Here is a 20,864-nt window from a genome sequence, read left to right as displayed (position 1 = left end):
AAAAAAAAAAAAAAAAATGCAAATGCTACTTCAAGTCAGCACCAAAATGCAACAAAAATAGAAAAATGTAGCATAAAAAAAATAGACTTACTGCTTTTGTTGTACGGACACCTGCAAAAACATGCAGATTAAAAAGCTGCAAAAATAAAAAAAAACTCAGAATTTACACTACATGTGAACACGGCCGAAGAAAAGTCACAATTACTAAATGAATCTGACAATATTACTTTAATACAGCCAAATTCCTTTCGCCCCATAAAGTAATAAACTGATGGACATTGCATAAACCCTGAAAATGAGTGCAGAATCTTGTGTTTTGTGTCAGCCTGACAACTGAATTTTCATACCCATGTTACATATTCCCTGTGGCTCTCGAAGCAATTCCATATCCTATTGGCCAGCAAGTGACATGTTAATAGTACATAATTAGGATTCGGTGTCAGTGAAGAAAAATGCATGTTCATCACTAGCCAAAGACTCTGTCCCAACAGGTTTAACACATGGAGTTACTGACAGTTGTAAAGGTAATTTCCTTCAGACCAAATTAAGGTCAAATGATCTACCCCACACAAGAACTTGCACTGACAGCAAAACTCCGGGGTGTTAAAGGAATACCACAGTGCAAACACGCTCCGACAAGACATCGTGCAGTAAAATGAGGTAGCCAGCAACTGGAAGAAACGCTTGAAAATCACATACGTATACTGTGTATCCAAGATAGAACTTGGAAATGAATTGCTACTATTACAGGACAGCTTACTCTTTCAATAAGTTTATTAAATCTTTAGGTGCTTCACAGGAATTAATTCAAATATGTGGAAAGAAAAAAAAAAAAACAACATTTTAATTTTTCCCATAAAAGTGTTAATTTAGCCCCACATTTTACATTTTTACAAGGGCAACAGGAGAAATTGAACCATACAATTTGCTGTGCAATTTCTCCTGAGTTCGCCGCTACATCATATATGTGGTGGAAAACTACTGTTTGGGAGCATGGCAGGGCTCAGAAGGGAATTGAATTCTGGAGCGCAACTTTGGCTGGAATAGATTGCAAATGCCATGTGACATTTGAAGAGCCCCCGATGTGCCTAAACAGTGGAAAACTCCCACTAGTGACCCTATTTTGGAAACTACACCTCTCAAAGAATTCACCTAGAAGTGTAGAGAGCTTTTTTTTATCCCGCTGACGAGTCACAGAATTGTGATGAGTCAATGGAAAATTACCATTTTCCCACAAAAATGATGCTTTGGCCCCATATTTTCAATTTTCAAAAGGGATAGGAGAAAATGGACCATACAATTTGTTACACAATGTCTCCTGGGTATGCCAATACCCTATACACAGTTGAAAACTACTTTTGGAGGCACAGTGCAGAAGGAAAGGAGCGCCATATTGTAGTGCACATTTTGCTTGAATGGTTTGCGGGTGCAATGTCACATTAGCACAGCCCCTGAAGTGCCAGAACAGCTAAACCCCCCATAAGTGATCCCATTTTACAAACTAGACCTCTCAATGAATGAATCTAGGGGTGCAGTGATCATATTGACACCACAGGTGTCACCGAATTTTATACCATTGGGCAGTGAAGAAAAAATAATTACATTTTTACCAAAAAAATTTTGTTTTAGACCCAGATTTTACATTTTCCCACGGGAAAGTGGGTAAAAATGGCACCAAAATGTTTCACACATTTCTGCTGAACGTGGCAATTCCCCATATGTGTCGGTACAGTACTGCTTAGCCACACGGCGAGACTCAAAACAGAATGAGCGCTATTTGACACTTGGAGAACAAATTATTGTAGAATAGTTTGTAGACTCCATATACAAAGCCCCCCAAGTGCCAGAAGAGTAGAATCCCCCCATCTTGGAAATTACACCCCTCCGGGAAAAATTATCTACAGCAGCAATGACGATTTTGACTCCGTAGGTGTTTGCCAGAAACAAGCTGCCGTGAATGTTACTTAGTGAAAATTGCGAATCTGCCATTGTAGTGCCCAGCTCGTGCTTCTGGAGACATGGACCGCGTAAATTAAGCTGGCTCTCTATGCTATAGAGATGCCAAACATGTGAACGCTAAATGTGCTTTAGGCACACTGGGGCTCAGAAGGTAGGGGGGCATATTGATTAGGGATTGACGAATTTGCTGGATTTCCTTTGTGGGGACAAGGAGACATAGCGCTTTTCCAGAGCATTTGTGCTATCAGTAACGTTGAAGCTACCTATATTTCCATTGACAGATGATGGACCTGAGGGATTTGCTATTTTTGAATTGAGTTGAAGCTTTTATTGGGAACATTTTACATAACATTTTGGGTCACATTTTTCCTGCGCTCTAGCCTGAGAACTTACATCGGGGTTTCCATCTACCGTAAATCTCGTAACGTGATTCAGATGAAACCTCTGGAGGGATCCATTCACTATAATGAGGCAGCAAAGTTAATCTGTACTCCGCCTGGTCTATGTTCAGCGGTTTACAAAACTGACTGCCCACGCTTTCAAAGATGGCCAACGGTGGATTATAGGCGGGACAGAGACCAAAGTGTAGAGATAACAGATTTTTAAAAAATGTTTTATGTTTGGCGCATGTCACACACCAAAACAAGCATTTTTTTTCTGCATCACCATATTTCAAGAGCTATAATTTTTCTATATTTCTGCCGACAGTCACGTGAGGTCTTGTTTTTGTGGGACGAGTTGCCGTTTTTTGTTTTTTTTTTATTAGTATCATTTTCGGCCACATAACATTTTTTGATCACTTTCTATTCACTCTGAGCAGGAACTTACAGGCCACAGTACTTGGATGACACTGCGGCCATCTTTCGGCCCGTGGTCACCATTGACACCATCAGCACAACGGTTTTGTCAATATGAGCAGACAGGGCGCTTCCTCCCTCTGCTATGCCGATTGATGTCGCCGTCACTATTGACAGCAGTCTCAGAGGTGTTAAACGCCCATGATCGACGCTAGCATTGAACAGGTTACTCATGATTTCCTTGACAGGCATCAGGAAGGGAATAGGGAGGGAGGCAGGAGAGCTGTAAGTGCACAGCCCACACCACTGCCCATACAACTCATTAGCAAGCAATTTCAACTATAGATTTTTCTAAAAACAGCAAAATGGATTTCTACAAGAAAAGGATGGATTTACTAAGCATTAAAGCACCTTTACATACATGCCATATAAAATCCTGAGGGCACGTTTCCTTTAATTCTCCTTAATGTATGTCACCAGATATAATTATCTTATGCTATCTGCTAAGACAATGATTTAGAAGATCGTTTGGCTGGAAGCCATCTCTCCTGACTCCTCCATATACAGGAGGAGCTCTTGCTTGCTCCGGTGTTCTTTACAAGAGAGCCGCTGACAGACTTCTTTGGCAGGGGTTTATCTCACTGAGAACTAAAGGATGAACATGAGAGATGCTTATCTTTCCCAATAAAATCTGAGAGTCTGGAGGACCCCATACACATTAGATTATTGGTCAGGTTCAGCCGACGTTAGTCTAAGGTCGTGAACACAACTGATTTTCTTGAATGAGTGCTATCCATGGCTTTCACGGATTTCAATTGTACATATGATATTCTATGGGACTGTGAACATGGTCCAAGGAAAAAAAAAATCAGATCGAGTGCTCAGCGAAAAAGAAAAGGACACATGTCTAATTTTGATCCAAATGTCGGATTAAAATCTGCAAAGCAAGCCTGTGGGTCCGTGAAAAAAAAACAGACCGCAATGGCATAACATCTGCGTGCGGACCATTTTTCATGGACTGACTTAAAAGAAGGTGTGAAAAAGAAAATAAATGTTCTCTCCACATCAGAATTATCAGTCCATTTTTCTCAGATGTGGAGACGTTGATCGTGTGAACCTACCCTAACGTATATGGGGGCCTTTGTGAAGGAGTTTAGAAATTCATGCACACACTGCAAAATATATCTACAGGGTAAAATCAATTGAGATCTGCAGCTTATCAATTTATCATGAGAATCTTAAAAAGCCTTCATGTTTTACAGCAGTTTTGTGAAGCGGTAGTTGGCGGTAAAGTGTAAAATAAATGTGTTTCTCCCGTAAATACCACGGTTATTAAAGCATTGCAACATCACAAGCTTCTTTCAGATGCGGTTTTGACCTGCACCTCAACATCTGAACACACCTACGAACACGCTCTGCCCCATTTACAGACTGTAAATAGTCACTGACCTCAGGTCCAACAATGAGGAAACTTTACAGACTATATGTAATCCAGTATACACATGTAGCTTAGCCAGTGTAAGACGATAAAGGAGCAGTTTGCACGTGGGGCTGCAAGGCCTGCCCACACCAAGAATGGTTCATGAGTTCACTTACTGAGCACGCTGTTCTTGAGGCATTTCCAGGAACACTTATACAGCTTGTGACCGAGAAAAGCAGCTCTGCGTGTACTGAATGTGGCCCCAGCAGGAGGCCATCCCAGGAACCGAACAGCAAACGGAAACACACCTCCTTCTCCACAAGTATTATTCACCAGACACATACTCTATTGCTATTTCTTGCAAAATGTTTCTATATAATACAAGAGACAGACTTGAAATCGGCTATAAAGAGTTTCTAATCGATGGACGTTCCGAACAAATCACTTCCCTTAGTCAAAGGATATTCGATATCAAAAGATATTTGAAAATCTGAAAGATGGGGTATGGCCTCAGCTCTATACAAGTGTATACAGGGCAGCACGGTGGTGCAGTAGTTAGCAGTGTTCCTTTGCAGCGCTGGGGTCCTGGGTTCAAATCCCACCAAGGACAACATCTGCAAGGAGTTTGTATGTTCTCCCCATGTTTGCATCGGTTTCCCCCCGCACTCTAAAGACATACTGATAGGGAATCTAGATTGTGAGCCCCAATGGGGACAGTGCCAATAATGTCTGTAAACTGTCAGAATTGTAAAGCGCTGCGCAATATGTTAGCACTATATAAATAAAAAGATTATTATTATTATTATTAAGAGTGGGGCCATACATACATACCCTCTGTTCCCGTGTCTGAAACCGGCGAATCCCTGCAGCGCATAGTGCCTGCACTGCGGGGACTCATAAGTCTGCAGTCACACAGACTGACTGCGGTCTTATGGGTTTGGACCGGACAACCCCTTTATTGACCAATCCTTTTGTTCTTCAGAAGTAAAGCTTTGTCAGCGGCTTTCTCCACCCTCCCCTTTGAGAATATATGAATGTTCAGTAGAACTGAACGTTCCTCTGTATGCAGGGACAAGTCAGGAAAGATACCTGAAGGCTAATGAACGCTAAACCGTAAACTATGGTATGTACACTGCTCAAAAAAATAAAGGGAACACTTAAACAACAGAATATAACTCCAAGTAAATCAAACTTCTGTGAAATCAAACTGTCCACTTAGGAAGCAACTCTGATTGACAATCAATTTCACATGCTGTTGTGCAAATGGAATAGACAATAGATGGAAATTATTGGCAATTATCAAGACACCCTCAATAAAGGAGTGGTTCTGCAGGTGGGGACCACAGACCACATCTCAGTACCAATGCTTTCTGACTGATGTTTTGGTCACTTTTGAATGTTGGTTGTGCTTTCACACTCGTGGTAGCATGAGACGAACTCTACAACCCACAGAAGTAGCTCGGGTAGTGCAGCTCACCCAGGATGGCACATCAATGCGAACTGTGGCAACAAGGTTTGCTGTGTCTGTCAGCGTAGTGTCTAGAGGCGCTACCAGCAGACAGGCCAGTACACCAGGAGACGTGGAGGGGGCCGTAGGAAGGCAACAACCCAGCAGCAGGACCGCTACCTCCACCTTTGTGCAAGGAGGAACAAGAGGAGCACTGCCAGAGCCCAGCAAAATGACCTCCAGCAGGCCACAAATGTGCATGTGTCTGCACAAACGGTTAGAAACCGACTCCATGAGGGTGGTATGAGGGCCCGATGTCCACAAATGGGGGTTGTGCTCACAGCCCAACACCGTGCAGGATGCGTGGCATTTGTGACAGAACACCAGGATTGGCAAAGTTGCCACTAGCGCCCTGTGCTTCACAGATGATAGCAGGTTCACACTGAGCACATGTGACAGAGTCTGGAGACGCCATGGAGAGCGATCTGCTGCCTGCAACATCCTTCAGCATGATCAATTTGGCAGTGGGTCAGTAATGGTGTGGGGTGGCATTTCTTTGGAGGGCCGCACAGCCCTCCATGTGCTTGCCAGATGTAGCCTGACTGCCATTAGGTACCGAGATGAGATCCTCAGACCCCTTGTGAGACCATATGCTGGTGCGGTTGGCCCTGGGTTCCTCCTAATGCAGGGCAATGCCAGACCTCATGTGGCTGGAGTGTGTCAGCATTTCCTGCAAGATGAAGGCATTGACTCGCCCGCCCATTCCCCAGACCTGAATCCGATTGAGCACACCTGGGACATCATGTCTGGCTCCAACCACCAACGTCATGTTGCACCACAGACTGTCCCGGAGTTGGCGGATGCTTTAGTCCATGTCTGGGAGGAGATCCCACAGGAGACCATCCGCAACCTCATCAGGAGCATGCCCAGCCGTTGTAGGGAGGTCATACAGACACGTGGAGGCCACACACAATACTGAGCCTCATTTTGACTTGTTTTAAGGACGTTACATCAAAGTTGGATCAGCCTGTAGTGTGTTTTTCCACTTTAATTTTGGGGGTGACTCCAAATCCAGGCCTCCATTGGTTAATAAATTTGATTTCCATTGATGATTTTTGTGTGATTTTGTTGTCAGCACATTCAACTTTGTACAGAACAAAGTATTCAATGAGAATAGTTCATTCATTCAGATCTAGGATGTGTTATTTGAGTGTTCCCTTTATTTTTTTGAGCAGTGTATATGGCTAGCACAAGACGAGCACACACAAGTACATTATGAAGAAGAGTGGTGTTCAGCGTGCCATCTAGGACATTTCAAACTGCCACTTGCTAGAAATCACTATAACTAAAGTGACGGCAAAGTCTTAGGCTATATGCCCACGATGCAGAAATGCTCCGGATTTTTCCTGAGCGTTTCTGCATCTCCCCTGGCAGAAAAAACAAATGCGGATTGTACATGCGTTTTTCCTGCCAGGGACATGCGGATGTGAAGCGTTCTTGACTTGCATTTCCGCATGCGAATTGACAAGCGCTTCCCAAGCGATTTTAGCATCACTTGGAAAGTGCTTGTCAACTTGGTCACACTATATAAATCCATGCAAACGGGATGGATTTATATAGTGTGACCGAAAGAATGGTAAAAAATAAATATTATACTTACCTTCTGATGGCCCCCGGTGTCTTTATCCGATGCGTCTCAGCTTGCCGTAGACTAAAGGACCTGCCGACGTCAGCGGTCGCGTGACCAGTCATATGACTAAATGACGTCACCGCAGGTCCTTTGGTCTATCGCGAACTGCCGGCAAGCTGAGAAAAGGACACCAGGGGCCATCAGAAGGTAAGTATAATATTCATTTTATTCTTTTTTTTTTTTTTTTTTTTTTTACAGGTTCTATGGTACCCGGGTCCGGAGGAGAGTCTCCTCTTCTCCAAACCCAGGTACCAATCGCACATTAAAACGCATGGATTCCGCATGTACAGATACAGGGATGCGAATTCCATGCGGTCCAATGAAAGTCAATGGCGGCGATAACGGCGAGCTTCCGCAAAATAATTGGTAGTGCTGGGTTTTTTTCCGCAATGATAATCCGCAGCGGAAATTTCCGCAGCATGTGCACAGCACATGCGGATTATCATTGGGGAACATGGCAGGCCTTCTACCATGCGTTTTTTAAGAGTTTCTGCAGCAAAATTGCGGCTGCGGAAACGCTTAAACGCATAGTGGGCACACAGTCTTAATGTTTGTGCAATGTACGTAGTAATGCTACATGCACATGTGGCGTCCCTGAGGGTTCGACCGCCACAGGAATGCTGCACTTCTCTAATGGAGTGTAGTGTTCCTCCTCTGAGGTAAGGCCAGTGTGATAGTCGTGACCTAAACCTTTTGCATCCAACACCACACTTCTCCACCAGAGGGAGCTAGTATGCACTAGGTGCTGCTCCACTGGTTACAGGGAGACTGGGGAACACAAAGTGGTAGGAACCAGTTAGTGGGTGAGGGTGGAGGACTTACTAGTTAGTTACACTTGAGATTTCATATTTAATACAAAGCCATCTTTGATCATGGAGGAGAAGAGTCAGATCATTCATTAGAGGAGGATTGATTGATTCAGTTAGTCAGTTTAGTGCATTTTGGCACAACCTGGCTAGTCGGCCTTTGTTGCTGTGTGCTGTCATATACTGTGTGTTAATGTGACTTCCCTCCGGGAGCGCAGATCCTGTGTGGGCCTGCACCGGTAAGGGACACAGCACTCGTACCCTGGTCTTGGGAGGAGAGGAAGGTTGCAGACGGGGAATGTCTCAACCCGGCCGAGGACCAGGATTGAGAAGGCCCGGAGCCTAGGAGTGTGGCTCCACAGCAAATGGATCCCAGGCAGGATGCAGACGGAGCGGTATACGCCACCTGTCCTCGCCTACCTGATATATTCAGAGGGATTCCGGCTGCAAGAGGGGTACCAGCCCCCGACACTGCTACTTTACGTCCTCGACGGGAAAGTCCGGTTAGGCCCAGAGGATCCCACCGGGTATCGGATGGAGAGGAATTGCCACCAGTACCCTTGTTCTGAGAGGAGCTCAGAGGGAGACCAGGCCTATTTGTACGCACACGGACAGGAAAGGATTCGGTCTGTAGTTCAGGAACACTCTGCTGTAAGGTCGCGACTGAATGCTGGACTTACTCGGAGGTTGTCGGACCCCCGCATCTGGTGAACACAGGACTCCGCGGGGAGCAGGGAGTCGCCTTCCTTTGCCATCTGAGTGAGTAAAGCCTTGGAAGTTCACCCTATGGCCTCCGGACTGTTATTTCTGCACCGCACAGCGGGATGCGGGATCCCTTCTCCTCTACTACTACCCCCTCCATCCTGTCCCTCTGCCCTGAGGCCTTGCTCCGCCTGTGGGGAGTAGTAAGAACTTTGGCTGCGGTAACACCATGCCTCAGCGGACTGTAGTGGCGCTGGTGGCCCTTCACCAGACACCACAGGTGGCGTAGTCGTTAAAATAAGCCACTCAACCCGGACGAGCCCACAACATCATCCTTTACATGTGACGGCCCTGAGCACGGGTCGGGTCCGGGGCACGGCTACATCCCATCTCTTCATCACAGGACCCGACAGAGTCCCCCAACACCCAGGGTAAACTCAAAAATTAAAAGGGCTCTTTCGAGAATGAGGCGACACACACACAGCAGTCAAGCCTTACATTTTTGCACAAGGTGCAGTTGCGCAAACATTTTCCAACGTTTTCTGTTTTTATTCAAGCTCTTCCAGAATTGTGACAAGTGGGTGGAGCTTATCAGAAGAGGCGTGACTCATCATAGGCAGCATCTTAATTTGGCGCTTCTTACACCAAGATACAGACTGGCGTACAAGTACCAGTCTTGAGGAATATTAAATATTTTTTTTGCAGTTGCCTTCTGTAGAAAAGTGCCATTTATTGCGCTTCCCTATGCAGCTAACTGAAGAGCAAGCGGGCACTCTGTCTGCCTCTGTGATAAGTTGTGGCCTATATCCCATGAGAATGTCAACATAGCAGGTTCATAGGAAAAAAAGAAATATAAGTAGTAAAAGTGAAGACGGATGCCAAGCTATGGTGTTCAGTAATCATGAAAGGGACTAAGTGGTGTAAACTACATTGAATATTGCACATAACTTTACTGCAAACTGCAGCAATTTTGCCTAGTAAATTTTGCCTGCGTGGTTTTTACTGGGGAAACATTTTGAAAAATGTATAGTTCCCTGTAGGCTTTTTTTCCCCCCCTTGTGCATCTTTTTAAAAATTTCCGTAAACTGTATTTGTGCCTATAATAGCACAAATTGTAGCTCAGCTCCATGGTAGCTCCTGACTGATTTTCTCACTCATTGACAGGCAAACAATGCAACAAATTTATTAAGAGGCTTATGTATCTCAATAACTCGGTTGCACTTTATTTTAACCAAGACTAAAGAAATGCTGTTCATAGCAGATTTCCTCATTGATTAAAGTTGCAGCGGTAGAACCACTTGTGCTTTTCCATGCCATTTTCAGGGCACATTCTAAGCACACAATTTAAATAAATTAAAAAAAAAAAAAAAAAGTTTGAAGCGGGAAACACTCGACCACATACACTTTACATGCCTCGAGGCCTAGAACAAAGAAGGTGTTCATAATACAGACTTTTGCAGGTTGCAACAGCAAATATGGCTAACGGAAAACATTTTTTTATTTTTTTTTTAAATGACAATTTACAAAAAAAAAAAAAAAATTATATATATATATATTTTACTTTGTAAAAACAAACCACAAACAGGACAATAAGGCTATGTTCACATACAGCATTTTTGCAGCCTAAACCTGCTCTCTTGACGGTAAAAAGCTATATTCAAAATGCAGTTCTGTTGTGTTTTTTGCCTTCCGTGGGTGAAAAAATGCTGCAAAACCACTGAAAAAACTGATGTGCTACAAATTTAAAAAGAGATGCTCATGCACATGTTCTTTTTTCCTGACTGAATTTGAGCATTGCTTTCTGAAATCTCAGTTTTTGCTGGTACTGTAAAAACACAGATTCTGCAGAAAAAAATGCTGCAAAACCACTGAAAAAACTGATGTGCTACAAATTTAAAAAGAGATGCAATGCTCAAATTCAGTCAGGAAAAAAAAACATGTGCATGAGCTTTCTGAAATCTCAGTTTTTGCTGGTATTGTAAAAACACAGATTCTGCAGAAAAAATGCTGTGTGCGAACATAACCTAAAAGGTAGCCCACGCTAAAAAGCCACTGCATGTCATAAAAACTGCACACCACCATGTAACAAGAAAAGCTTGGCAACAGAAACATGTTCACTATACCATAAAGGTCACTTAACAGTGGGCTGAATGTTTGGAGAAACACCCAGGGATCTGCACTTCCAGTTGCTGGGAACAATTTTCCACAGTAATGAAGTCACAGCCACCAATGGCTGCCGTCAGCTGCTGCGAAAAGCCAACCTGTATCCAGTCTGCATCCAAAGGTCAAAGCTGAATCAAACAGGAACTGCATTAGCTGTATGTAATGGAGAGGCTGCAGCAGCAGTGCCAGGACATTCCATCTAGGTGACAGCCAGCAGTGTCCTGTAACCTACCTAGGACAGCACAGACATGACCCTGTGCACCAGTCCTCTACTGTACGAGCACAGGCACAAAACTACTTTAGTTTCCATTTTTTATGCAGTTCGTGTGACTATATGATTGCTATGTCTGGCAGGCACAAGTGCTCGCTGCATTTGCTCCGCCAGCCCAGAACCACAGAGCTATAGAACGTAACATACCATAGACATAGGACAACCTGCCCATCATTTTCTGGGTCTTGTCTATTATATTATTATTGCAAGACAGTTACAATGTCTTATTGTATATAGCCGATGTGAGTTTCACCTGTTTGCAGGAACAATTAACATTAAGGCCTCATTCAGACATCAGTATTTTTCACATAAGAAAAAAAATGGTACCAGTATCATCAGTGTGTCATCAGTGATCTTCACACATGGATAAGTAAATAATTGATTGACAGTTTCTCATATATACTACAATGATGTACACCGATGACAATTTTAATGGAATCATAGGCTTGTATTGGTAGTTTTTACCCGTGATGCTGGTGTCATAGATATAACACATGGTCCGTAAAAAATAAGGACATGTGAACAGCCCAAAAGACTATAATGGGCACATGTTGTATCCATGAAAATAAGGGATAGAACACATACTTGTAATATAAACGTCTGAATGGAGCCTAAGGGAAAGGCATGATGTCTATGGGGGGAGGGGAGCGGACTGGCAACAGTTGGCTATCTGTGATAGTATGGGGCATCTATAAGCCTCCAGGGAAAACAAACACGTTGCATATTTTTCTGCAGTGGATTTTGCCACAGTCTGGGTATCAACACAAGCATCTTTTTTTCAGGCTGATTCCATCAGAATCTGCCATTAAAAACCACCCCATAAAACGAACATAGCGCACAGCAATGTCAAAGCGACATTGCTGTGCACATGTTCGGACTTTTGTTTTTGACTTTTGTCACTTCGTTTAACCTCTAGCGGGGTTAGCTTTCTCAGCTCTGCTGCATGGCTAAATTTAAAAGCTCTGATTGTGTCAGAACCGATGCACCCAGTAAAGTAAGTGTTCTATCGTTGGATTAAGGGTCTCTGATTACATCAGACTGCTCTCTGATAAAGTAGCAAAAACCTGTTGACAGATTCCCTTTAATGAAGGGACCCTAGAATAAGATGCTCTTAGTTCACTCAACCAAAAGTGTTACTCCAGTCAGGAACTAGAGTACGTTTCTGGCATTAAAGGGAATGGGTCACCCCCTGGGCGACATCCGACCTCTACTATGGGCATACAGGGTATAGAAAAGTAAATCTATACTTACCTGTATGGCCCATAGCAGAGGTCTTATTGCAGAGAATTCTGGTTTTATAAAGTCTGTTTTCCCAGAGGCTTGGCGTCAAGCAAACCCCTCCTATCTGCTTACTATTCCTCTAAAGCGCCACCTCTGTGCTAAATTACCATATTCCCCCCACCTGCACCTCCCACGCAAAGCGCCGCTCACATGGAGTGCGCTTTGTTTCCCTCCGGCCCCATTTGGATGCGTACTGCCATCGAGCGGAAGTATCAGTGACTCACCGTCGCTTGCGCAATACAAGGCTGCGGCGCAGTACACCGGAGGGAAATAAAGCGTGCTCCATGGTAGCGGTGCTTTGCGCATGCGCGGGAGGGGCGGCAGAGCAGGGTCTATCACAGGGTCCTGTGACGTGCAGGGGAGGGGGGAATATGGTAATTTAGCACAGAGGTGGCAATTTAGGGGAATAGTAAGCAGATAGGAGGGGTTTGCTTGGGGTCCCTCGGACGTCAAGCCTCTGGAGAACAGATTTCTCTGCAATCAGACCTCTACTATGGGCCATACAGGTGTATATATAGATTTAGTTTTCTATACCCTGTATGGACATAGTAGAGGTCAGATATCTCCCAGGGGGGTGACAGATTCCCTTTAAATTACGCCACTAAAGTACAAGTGTACGAAGTAAGGCCAAGCTCACTACACGGGTTCAGCCTGGGAGTATGCATATCACATACTCAACCGCCTTTCCCTGCACAGGGGTCACAAGTCTGCAGGCACACTGGGTGACTGCAGACTTCTCATTCTAGATTGTACAACCCCTTTAAGTATTATAAGTTTTACAAGGATAGATATTTCCCTGTGTGTCTGTTTATTTACTCACTTATATAGCGCTATTAACTGCACAGAGCTGTTGACTAGACCATCAACGTGCTATTGCTGTGTGACCTCCAAGGTCCTCACACACAACGGTACTAGAGCACCTAGAGGAGCTTTTAGCCTACACACTATCACCACAAGTGCCAGTACTGCAACTCAGACCCATTCATGTGAATGCAAAAGGAAAGACTAAATGAAAACCACCAAGAGCGATTGTAGTCAATTCTCATTCTCTAACCTAGGTATTGATAGATTCATTTTAAGAGTTCCCACTAGGTTTTTGCCACCTAATCTGAGAGCAGCATGATGTAGGGGCAGACACCCTGATTTCAGAGTTGTGTCACTTACTGGGCTGCTTACCGTAGTTTTGATTAAAAAAAAAAAAAAACTTCTGCTGATAAAACTGATTTTATCACTAGTGGACTAGTAAACCTGCTGCCAGGTAGTCCAACCACAGCCCCACTACTGATTGTCAGCTTTCTGGGTACTCTGATAACAGACAGAAAGCTGACAATCAGTGGTGTGGGCAGGGTTATAAGAGCTCAACATTGGAGCACTGCTAGACTGACATAAATCTGTTTGGGGTTTTTTTTATTCAAAATTGCAGCACCCACCCAGTAAAGTATGTGATACATTCTTGGAATCAGGGTCTCTGCCCCTACATTATGCTGCTCTCAAGTAGCGTAGCAAAAACCTGCTGACAGATTTGCTTTTTTTTTTTTTTTTTTTTTTTTTAAACTTGAGGCATAAAATATTATGTCCTGACAAACTATCTAAAATACTAATTAAATGGCTCCGTACCACAATAACATATTTGTTGCTCTAACCAGATGGTATGTCTGAGCGAATTAGCATGTTCAGACACTTTTCACATAATATGCAAGAAACATTCTTTCCAACTGGCAGGCAAAGAGATACTTGCGATACAGCACCACTTCTCCCTCAGCAGGCTGTCAGATTCCAGAACAATCCCTTGTTTTTCTATCACAGAGCACCTGACAAAATGACTACAATGTGATAATTTGCTCAAAGGACCCAGAAAGCCAAGGAAGAACAACTTCCACGTTTGTACCGCACCTCCAGACTGACCAACAGAGGACCAATTCATCATTGCATTTGTGCCTTTCATTGTCTAATTTTTGGTCTTTATCGTTGTTTTTAAAGCCTGTTATGCATTTGCCTGTTTGATTTTTAGAGTCATAATTGTGAGCAAGGTTTGAGGTTTAGAGATGTTTTTGCCCAATTTCTCATTTGTGACTTTTTTTTAAAAATAATAGACATTTTTGCACAGATGCATTCCAATTTTCCCAGAAATGATTTTATGTAGACCTCATTTTTTTGCAACATTTCATGAAACTTTTTGCACTAAAAATATTGAAAGTTAAAAAAGTCAAAAACAATTACCAATTTTGACTTTGCAAAATTCATGAACCGTGTGCACCAGTTTGAAGAATTTGGTGCAAAAAAAGCCACAACAAATACAACAAGACAAAACAGAAAAGTGCCTTCAAAAATATTCAAAATGATGAATCGCCCCGACATCAACAAATAGCTTTGTTTGAAAATAATGGGTATAAAAATCACTAGCTTGCATGCATCTATATGTAACAGCAATAGCATGTGCAAAATAAACAGTTTGTGGTTTGGAGACTTTAACATGAATGAATACAACAGGATGGAAAGAGCGCAACTGCAGACTGAGCAGCCAAGGAGCGCAACTGCAGACTGAGCAGCCAGGAAAATAATCTGCTCCATTAGATAAAGCTGGCCTGTCTCATAATGCAGTGAGCTGGTCAGTTAACAGATTTTACACCTTGAAGTAAATCTGACACTGCCCTCAAATGATTTAGAGCCATAATCCAGCAATAAAAGCATGCACTTACTCATAACTTTTATGGCCGTCAGTCACATATGCAAATTGTGACAAATCTAAAGGGCCTTTGCTTTCATACAACAGTCCGAATTTGCAGTCTGATCACCGCTTCATGGGCGTGAACGACATATTCCACCCTCCCACAGCATGGGTCAGGTGACTGCCATCTCGCACATTAACTCACCTTCCTGCCTCGCTGGGCAGGTGCAATGTGCGGATGAAGTCAGGCCGCATTAGCCCAACTTCACTGCATCTGTGGACGCAAAACTGGTAATGGCGTTTAGGAGCGGATTATATAGCGTATTTATGTGACATGTGAACATAGCCTTAGGCTTTGGTCAAATGCAACATTTTTGTAGCATTTTTTTCTGCAGCCAGAAGCTGCTCTCTTGGCAATAAAAAAACCACATTCCAAAAGCAGGTTTCACTGCATTTTTGCTTCATGTACATTTGTAATTTCTCTTCAGTACATGTCTAACAACATTAATTTTATGCACCAAAAACGCAGCAAAACCTGTTTTTTTTGCTGTGTGTGTATGGGTGGAGGGGGGGGGGGGATTCCAGTGTTTTTTGCATTCTCATTGCTTTCTAAGAAAGAAAAAACCCTGAAAGAATTGAAATGCTGCAATTATAAAATACTGCAGTGCTCAAATTTAGTTAGGAAAAAAAAAAGTGTGCAATAGATTTCTGAAATCTCATAGCTTTTGCTGGTTCTGTAAGGCTATGTGCACACAGTGGTTTCGAACAGAAGACAGTAGCTTCGGGGATTAGGCGTTAGGCGAGTATAGGGTGTTCTTTTATCTTTAAATAAATGATTAAAACAGTGTGGAGTTTTATTTAAAATAAAAGACTTTATTCTGGCCGTGTCTTCATTTCTAAAACTTTACTATGGAGTTATAAATGGGGGCTTCTATAAGATGCTCTCCATTACTAACCTGGGCTTCATGTCAGCTGCCAAAACAAGGCTGACATGAACCTCAACCCTATTACCCCACTTGCCACCGCACCAGGGCAAGTGGAAAGAGCAGAGGCTAAGCGCCAGATTTGGTGAATCTTAAGGATGCGCCATTTCTGGGGCCGCTGATATTAGCCTCGGAGGGGGCCGCCAGGATCCATGGCCCCTTCTCTGGCTATTAATATCAGCCCACACCTGTCTGCCTAGCCTTTGCTGGTTACATTTTATAAGGGGACCCTAGGTCAATTTTCTTCTGTGGTCCCCCAGTAATCTAGAAAGTAAAGGCTAAGCAAACAGCTGTGGGCTGTTATTAATAACCAGAGAACATTTTTTGGCTAGTGGCCCCTTCCCCGGCTTGTAATATCAGCCCCCAGTGGTTGGCTTTCCCTCCGCTGGTTATGAAAATGATGCGGGAGCCCACGCCATTTTTTTTAATTTTAGGCTATGCGCCCACGATCCGGACGTAGCAGAGTTCTATTGGTCGCAGGTAAATTTGCATGTGTTCACTGAACCATGCGGATTTACAGCATTCAATACACTCAAGGTCAAATTTCTGTTACGGAGACTAGCGACTCCACAAGTGGATTTGACATGCTGCGGTCTTGAAAGACGCACTGCATGTCAGTGTCCGCGAGTGATCCGCAGCCTCAGATGTATGCATAGTGGACATGGGATTTCTGGAAATCCCATCCACTATACTGTAACATCTGGCCGCTGCAGGTTTGACGCTGTATAAACACGCAGCTTCAAACCCGTAGCGGTTCCTGATCGTGGGCACATACACAAACTCACCTACAGCATGGCAATTTGTGTATCGGAGACGCAAGTCTCCGCTGAAGATTTTGACCGATTGTAATGTCATTACATGCGGTGGATCCACATGTACTGACAAAACAAGTGCTCAGAAAGAAGACTAGCATAGAAAATGCTGGCCTTAGAAATAGTCCCCCAATGTTTATAGCCAGGAGTGACTCAGGAATATGGTGCCATTAGGAGGTACTTGTGGTAGTTACAGCTCCGCAGTATGGAAATGTAGGGACTACCAATGCTGCTGTACCCGCCTCATTCAGCAACTGCTACTGTGTGTAAGGCCTCAAAATGGAATCGCATGTCGTTTTTGACATGTATGCCTGTCAAATAAAAGTATTTTCCGACTATTTAATAGTCAGGTTTGCTCTGTGTAAAAGTAGCAATATCAGACCTACTCCCCAACCCCCTCAGTGATTCACCACTGCCCCCAGTCTTTGTTCATATGGCTGCAGTGGTGGCATCACAAGTACACTTTCTGAGACTGATGCAGCCAATCACTTGTCTTGTTCCATCTATATTTGCATCACTGCTGTGCCCAGTGATTGGCTGCAGCAGTTACAAGCTGTAGTCATGAGATCACCTCTACACTCATGTCAACAGAGACCCGTAGAGGCTAGAGTATAGGGGCAGCGAAAAAGTACCAGGGTAAAACTCTTTAAGGGTGATGATGACAAAGGGGACAGTGGTGATGATGTCTGTAAAGTGCAGTGGAATATGATGCTATATAAAGAAGCATAATAAATAATACTCGGGATTACAGATCAGGAGAAGGACTTGTGTATTGAAGTTACAAATAAGCTGAGCAGCAATACAAGAAAACAAGATTTTAGTGCGTATAAAGAGAAAATCCCCTGATCCCTATGTATTATTACCACTCTATAAATCACTGGTAAGGCTACATCTAGAATATGGGATCCAGTTTGTTCTCCACATTTTAAAAAGTATATTGGAAAGTTAGGCTATGTTCCCACGATGACTTTTTGACGCTGCAAATTTTTGGTGCATCAAAAACGCAGCGTCTTACAGTTCCAGCAAAGTGGGTGGGATTTATAGAAATATCATGCCCAATGTGTTTTCATTTTACTCAGGGTAATCTGCAGCATGTCAATTTCTCCTTTTTCAGATTTGTTCCCCATAGACACGCATTTAAAAAAAAAACACGTGCATTTCTGCAGCGGAAACGCATACAAAACGCACATAATACACACCTAAGCATATCTATAATGTTTGGTCAAAGCCAAAAACCAGGAAGTGCCAAAAATAAAGTAGCTTTATTTAAAACATGACACACTAAACAGACAAAAACTGCAGCCTCAAAAACGCATATTAAAAAAAATGCAATGAAAAACTGCAAGTAGCCTAATTAAATAATAGGCGCAGAAATTCTGCAGCAATGAAAACTCACCAAAAGCTTATGTCACTACGTAAACAGATGTCTCTACTCATTTCTAGCAATAGTTTCTCTTAAACCTCTTCTGAATTGTACACTTCAAAGCAAAATTGCCGTTTGGGAGCTGTATCAGCAGATTATTATAAGATAGAAAAAAAACAAACAAGTGGTTAGTAGCGTTTAAGCCATGGCAACCAGAAAACCAGCCAGCTGAGCATCAAATCTGCCTTATAGTATGCAAGAAAAAAAGGCAGCAACAATGAGAACCTGACCCAGGCATAATGGAGATTAGAGCTGTAAATGGAGCAGTAGCTATGGGCAACAGCACCGCTTCCCTATAGTAACAATAGGAGTGCTGTGCTACTGCTGGGATACAAGGGTCAGCTCCAACCCCTCCATGATAACTGACCAGAGAGACTATAACCCTACACACAGCAGGCCAAGGCTGTGGAGTCGGTAAGCCAAACCTCCGACTCCGACAGCTATTACCCTACACACAGCTGGCACAGCACCGCTTCCCTATAGTAACAATGGGAGTGCTGGGATACAAGGGTCAGCTCCGACCCCTCCACGATAACTGACCAGAGCGACTATAACCCTACACACAGCAGGCCAAGGCTGTGGAGTTGGTAAGCCAAACCTCCGACTCAGACATTTCCATGACTCCGACTCCCTCATACATGGCTCATGTTTAAGTGATAAATTTACTGTAGCACAGATTCATCTCAGCTAAAAGTCCAGACCCTTAGATCAGGAATAGGACAGACATTTATAGGACATTTCATAACTTTCCCAAATTCTTATGTAAAAATATTCCCCAGAAACTGCATTGAACTACTGTACCCAGTTTATTATATATATTTTAGGAGTCGGTCCATTTTATACCGACCCTGCAGCTGGCACAGCACCGCTTCCCTATAGTAAGAATGGGAGTGCTGTGCTACTGCTGGGATACAAGGGTCAGCTCCGACCCCTCCATGATTACTGACCAGAGCGACTATAACCCTACACACAGCTGGCACAGCAGCGGACAGACAAGATGAACATCTGGACTACGCTTTGTGTAATCAGTAGCAGGGAAGACAATGGGACAGATGTGGTAACCCCCTGTGCCCCCAATGAACAATGGCAGAGCCCGGAGATCAATCACAGCCCGTGCCAGGAGAGCTATGCCCACTTGTCCTCGCTGTGGCAGGGGCACACTATAGAAGATACTCTGCATTCTCTGCACAGGCCTCACATCTGTGAATCCCCCCAACATGAAACACAGCAAGGCGCCCCCTCTCTTCACCAAGTAGCAGTGAACTTGCAGAGAAGTTGCCCTGTGCCCACGGACCACTGCTGGCGAGGGGCACACAGCACAGCCGCTGCCCATGATAGCGCCCGCCAGTGATGCCAACCCCTGCACTGCCAGGCAAACTGCACGGCCTCACTAATGCCACTGTACAGACCAATGGAGGGCACCTACCTCATAGGAGCAGAAGTCACGGCCAACGTCCCTCTAGTTAAAGCATCCCAGCAGAGTCCACAGAGAGTGGCGCCACATGCATGGTGCCCAGAGTGCCCTGCTGCACACTAAGCTGCCAGCTGCGCCCGGCTTCTTTTCCTCTCGCCCCCTCTTAGTTGCAGGATGCAAGCGACAAGTACCGAGCGGCTCACTATTTGCCAGGAAGGGAGCCGGATCCTCCCGCGCAGGCGCCTTCCCGGGTCTGCAGCTCTGGCTCACTATTAGGCAGCTGCAGAGGGGAGGCTCTGGGGCAGGCTGTGGGGCATCCATTGGTTTGCAAATGAAGGAGGGCAGAGTTGGAGCGGCTCCATGTAGGCGACGTCGCTACTAAATCGCTTGATACGGCGCATTACATTCCACACAGAGCAGCCGTGACGGCAGTGGGGTATAATGTCGCCGTGTGCGGCCTCACTCCTCCTCCGAGGCCTGCATGGCGGCTGTGACTCACGGTGTAGTCAGGAGTAATGGCTGAGGCGGAGGACAGCTTGCCCTCAAGTGTTTCTCATTGTCAGTGCATGCAGGATGGCGTCATTGCACTGCAATGTCTGTGCTAATGGCCTTACTAACGCACAGCTATGTACATGTTCAGAAGACTAAAAACCGCAGGTCCCCTGGGGAGGAGACGTGATACATAGGAATCCCCTAGGGTGGAAACAGGTGCCGAGCTAAGAAGGAAAAGATCATCGTCCTCGGCAGCACATTATCCTGTCAGCGAACCGTGCTGCCTAGAACAATGGCAGCCTGTTCACACTGAGGGCTGTAACAGCGCATTGTGTGTGCATCGTTACAGTGTGTGGACATGACTTCTGTAACGTGAGAACCCGCCAAGTCTCTCGGGGAAGATTCTTCACATTTTTGGTCATTATCTGAGCGCTTTTTGCGACCTCGCTACCCATCTGCTTTTTTTTCCTTTTTAACTTCTATGAAGAATGGTCAGGTCACTTCTTTTCATTGCCTTGTGTCTTTGAAACCCTGAA

General features: G+C 44.3%; 1 protein-coding gene across 1 annotated transcript in view; it reads right to left on the bottom strand.

Moving 5' to 3' along the window:
- The window catches only part of MAP3K4 (mitogen-activated protein kinase kinase kinase 4), a 113,096-nt gene extending 92,739 nt beyond the window's left edge, over positions 1–20,357 (bottom strand). The window contains exon 1 of the mRNA XM_073671411.1: positions 19,849–20,357. Within this exon, the coding sequence (XP_073527512.1) occupies positions 19,849–19,853 (5 nt within the window). The 5' untranslated portion in view covers positions 19,854–20,357. The remainder of the gene's footprint in view (positions 1–19,848) is intronic.
- Positions 20,358–20,864: the final 507 nt, after the last annotated feature.

The sequence above is a fragment of the Phyllobates terribilis genome, unplaced genomic scaffold (genome assembly GCF_046119375.1).
Source record: "Phyllobates terribilis strain yellow unplaced genomic scaffold, ASM4611937v1 Scaffold_3__8_contigs__length_932513732, whole genome shotgun sequence".
Lineage (NCBI taxonomy): Eukaryota > Metazoa > Chordata > Amphibia > Anura > Dendrobatidae > Phyllobates > Phyllobates terribilis.
Note: the sequence above shows the minus strand (reverse complement) of the source record. Positions and strands in the feature narration are given on the sequence as shown.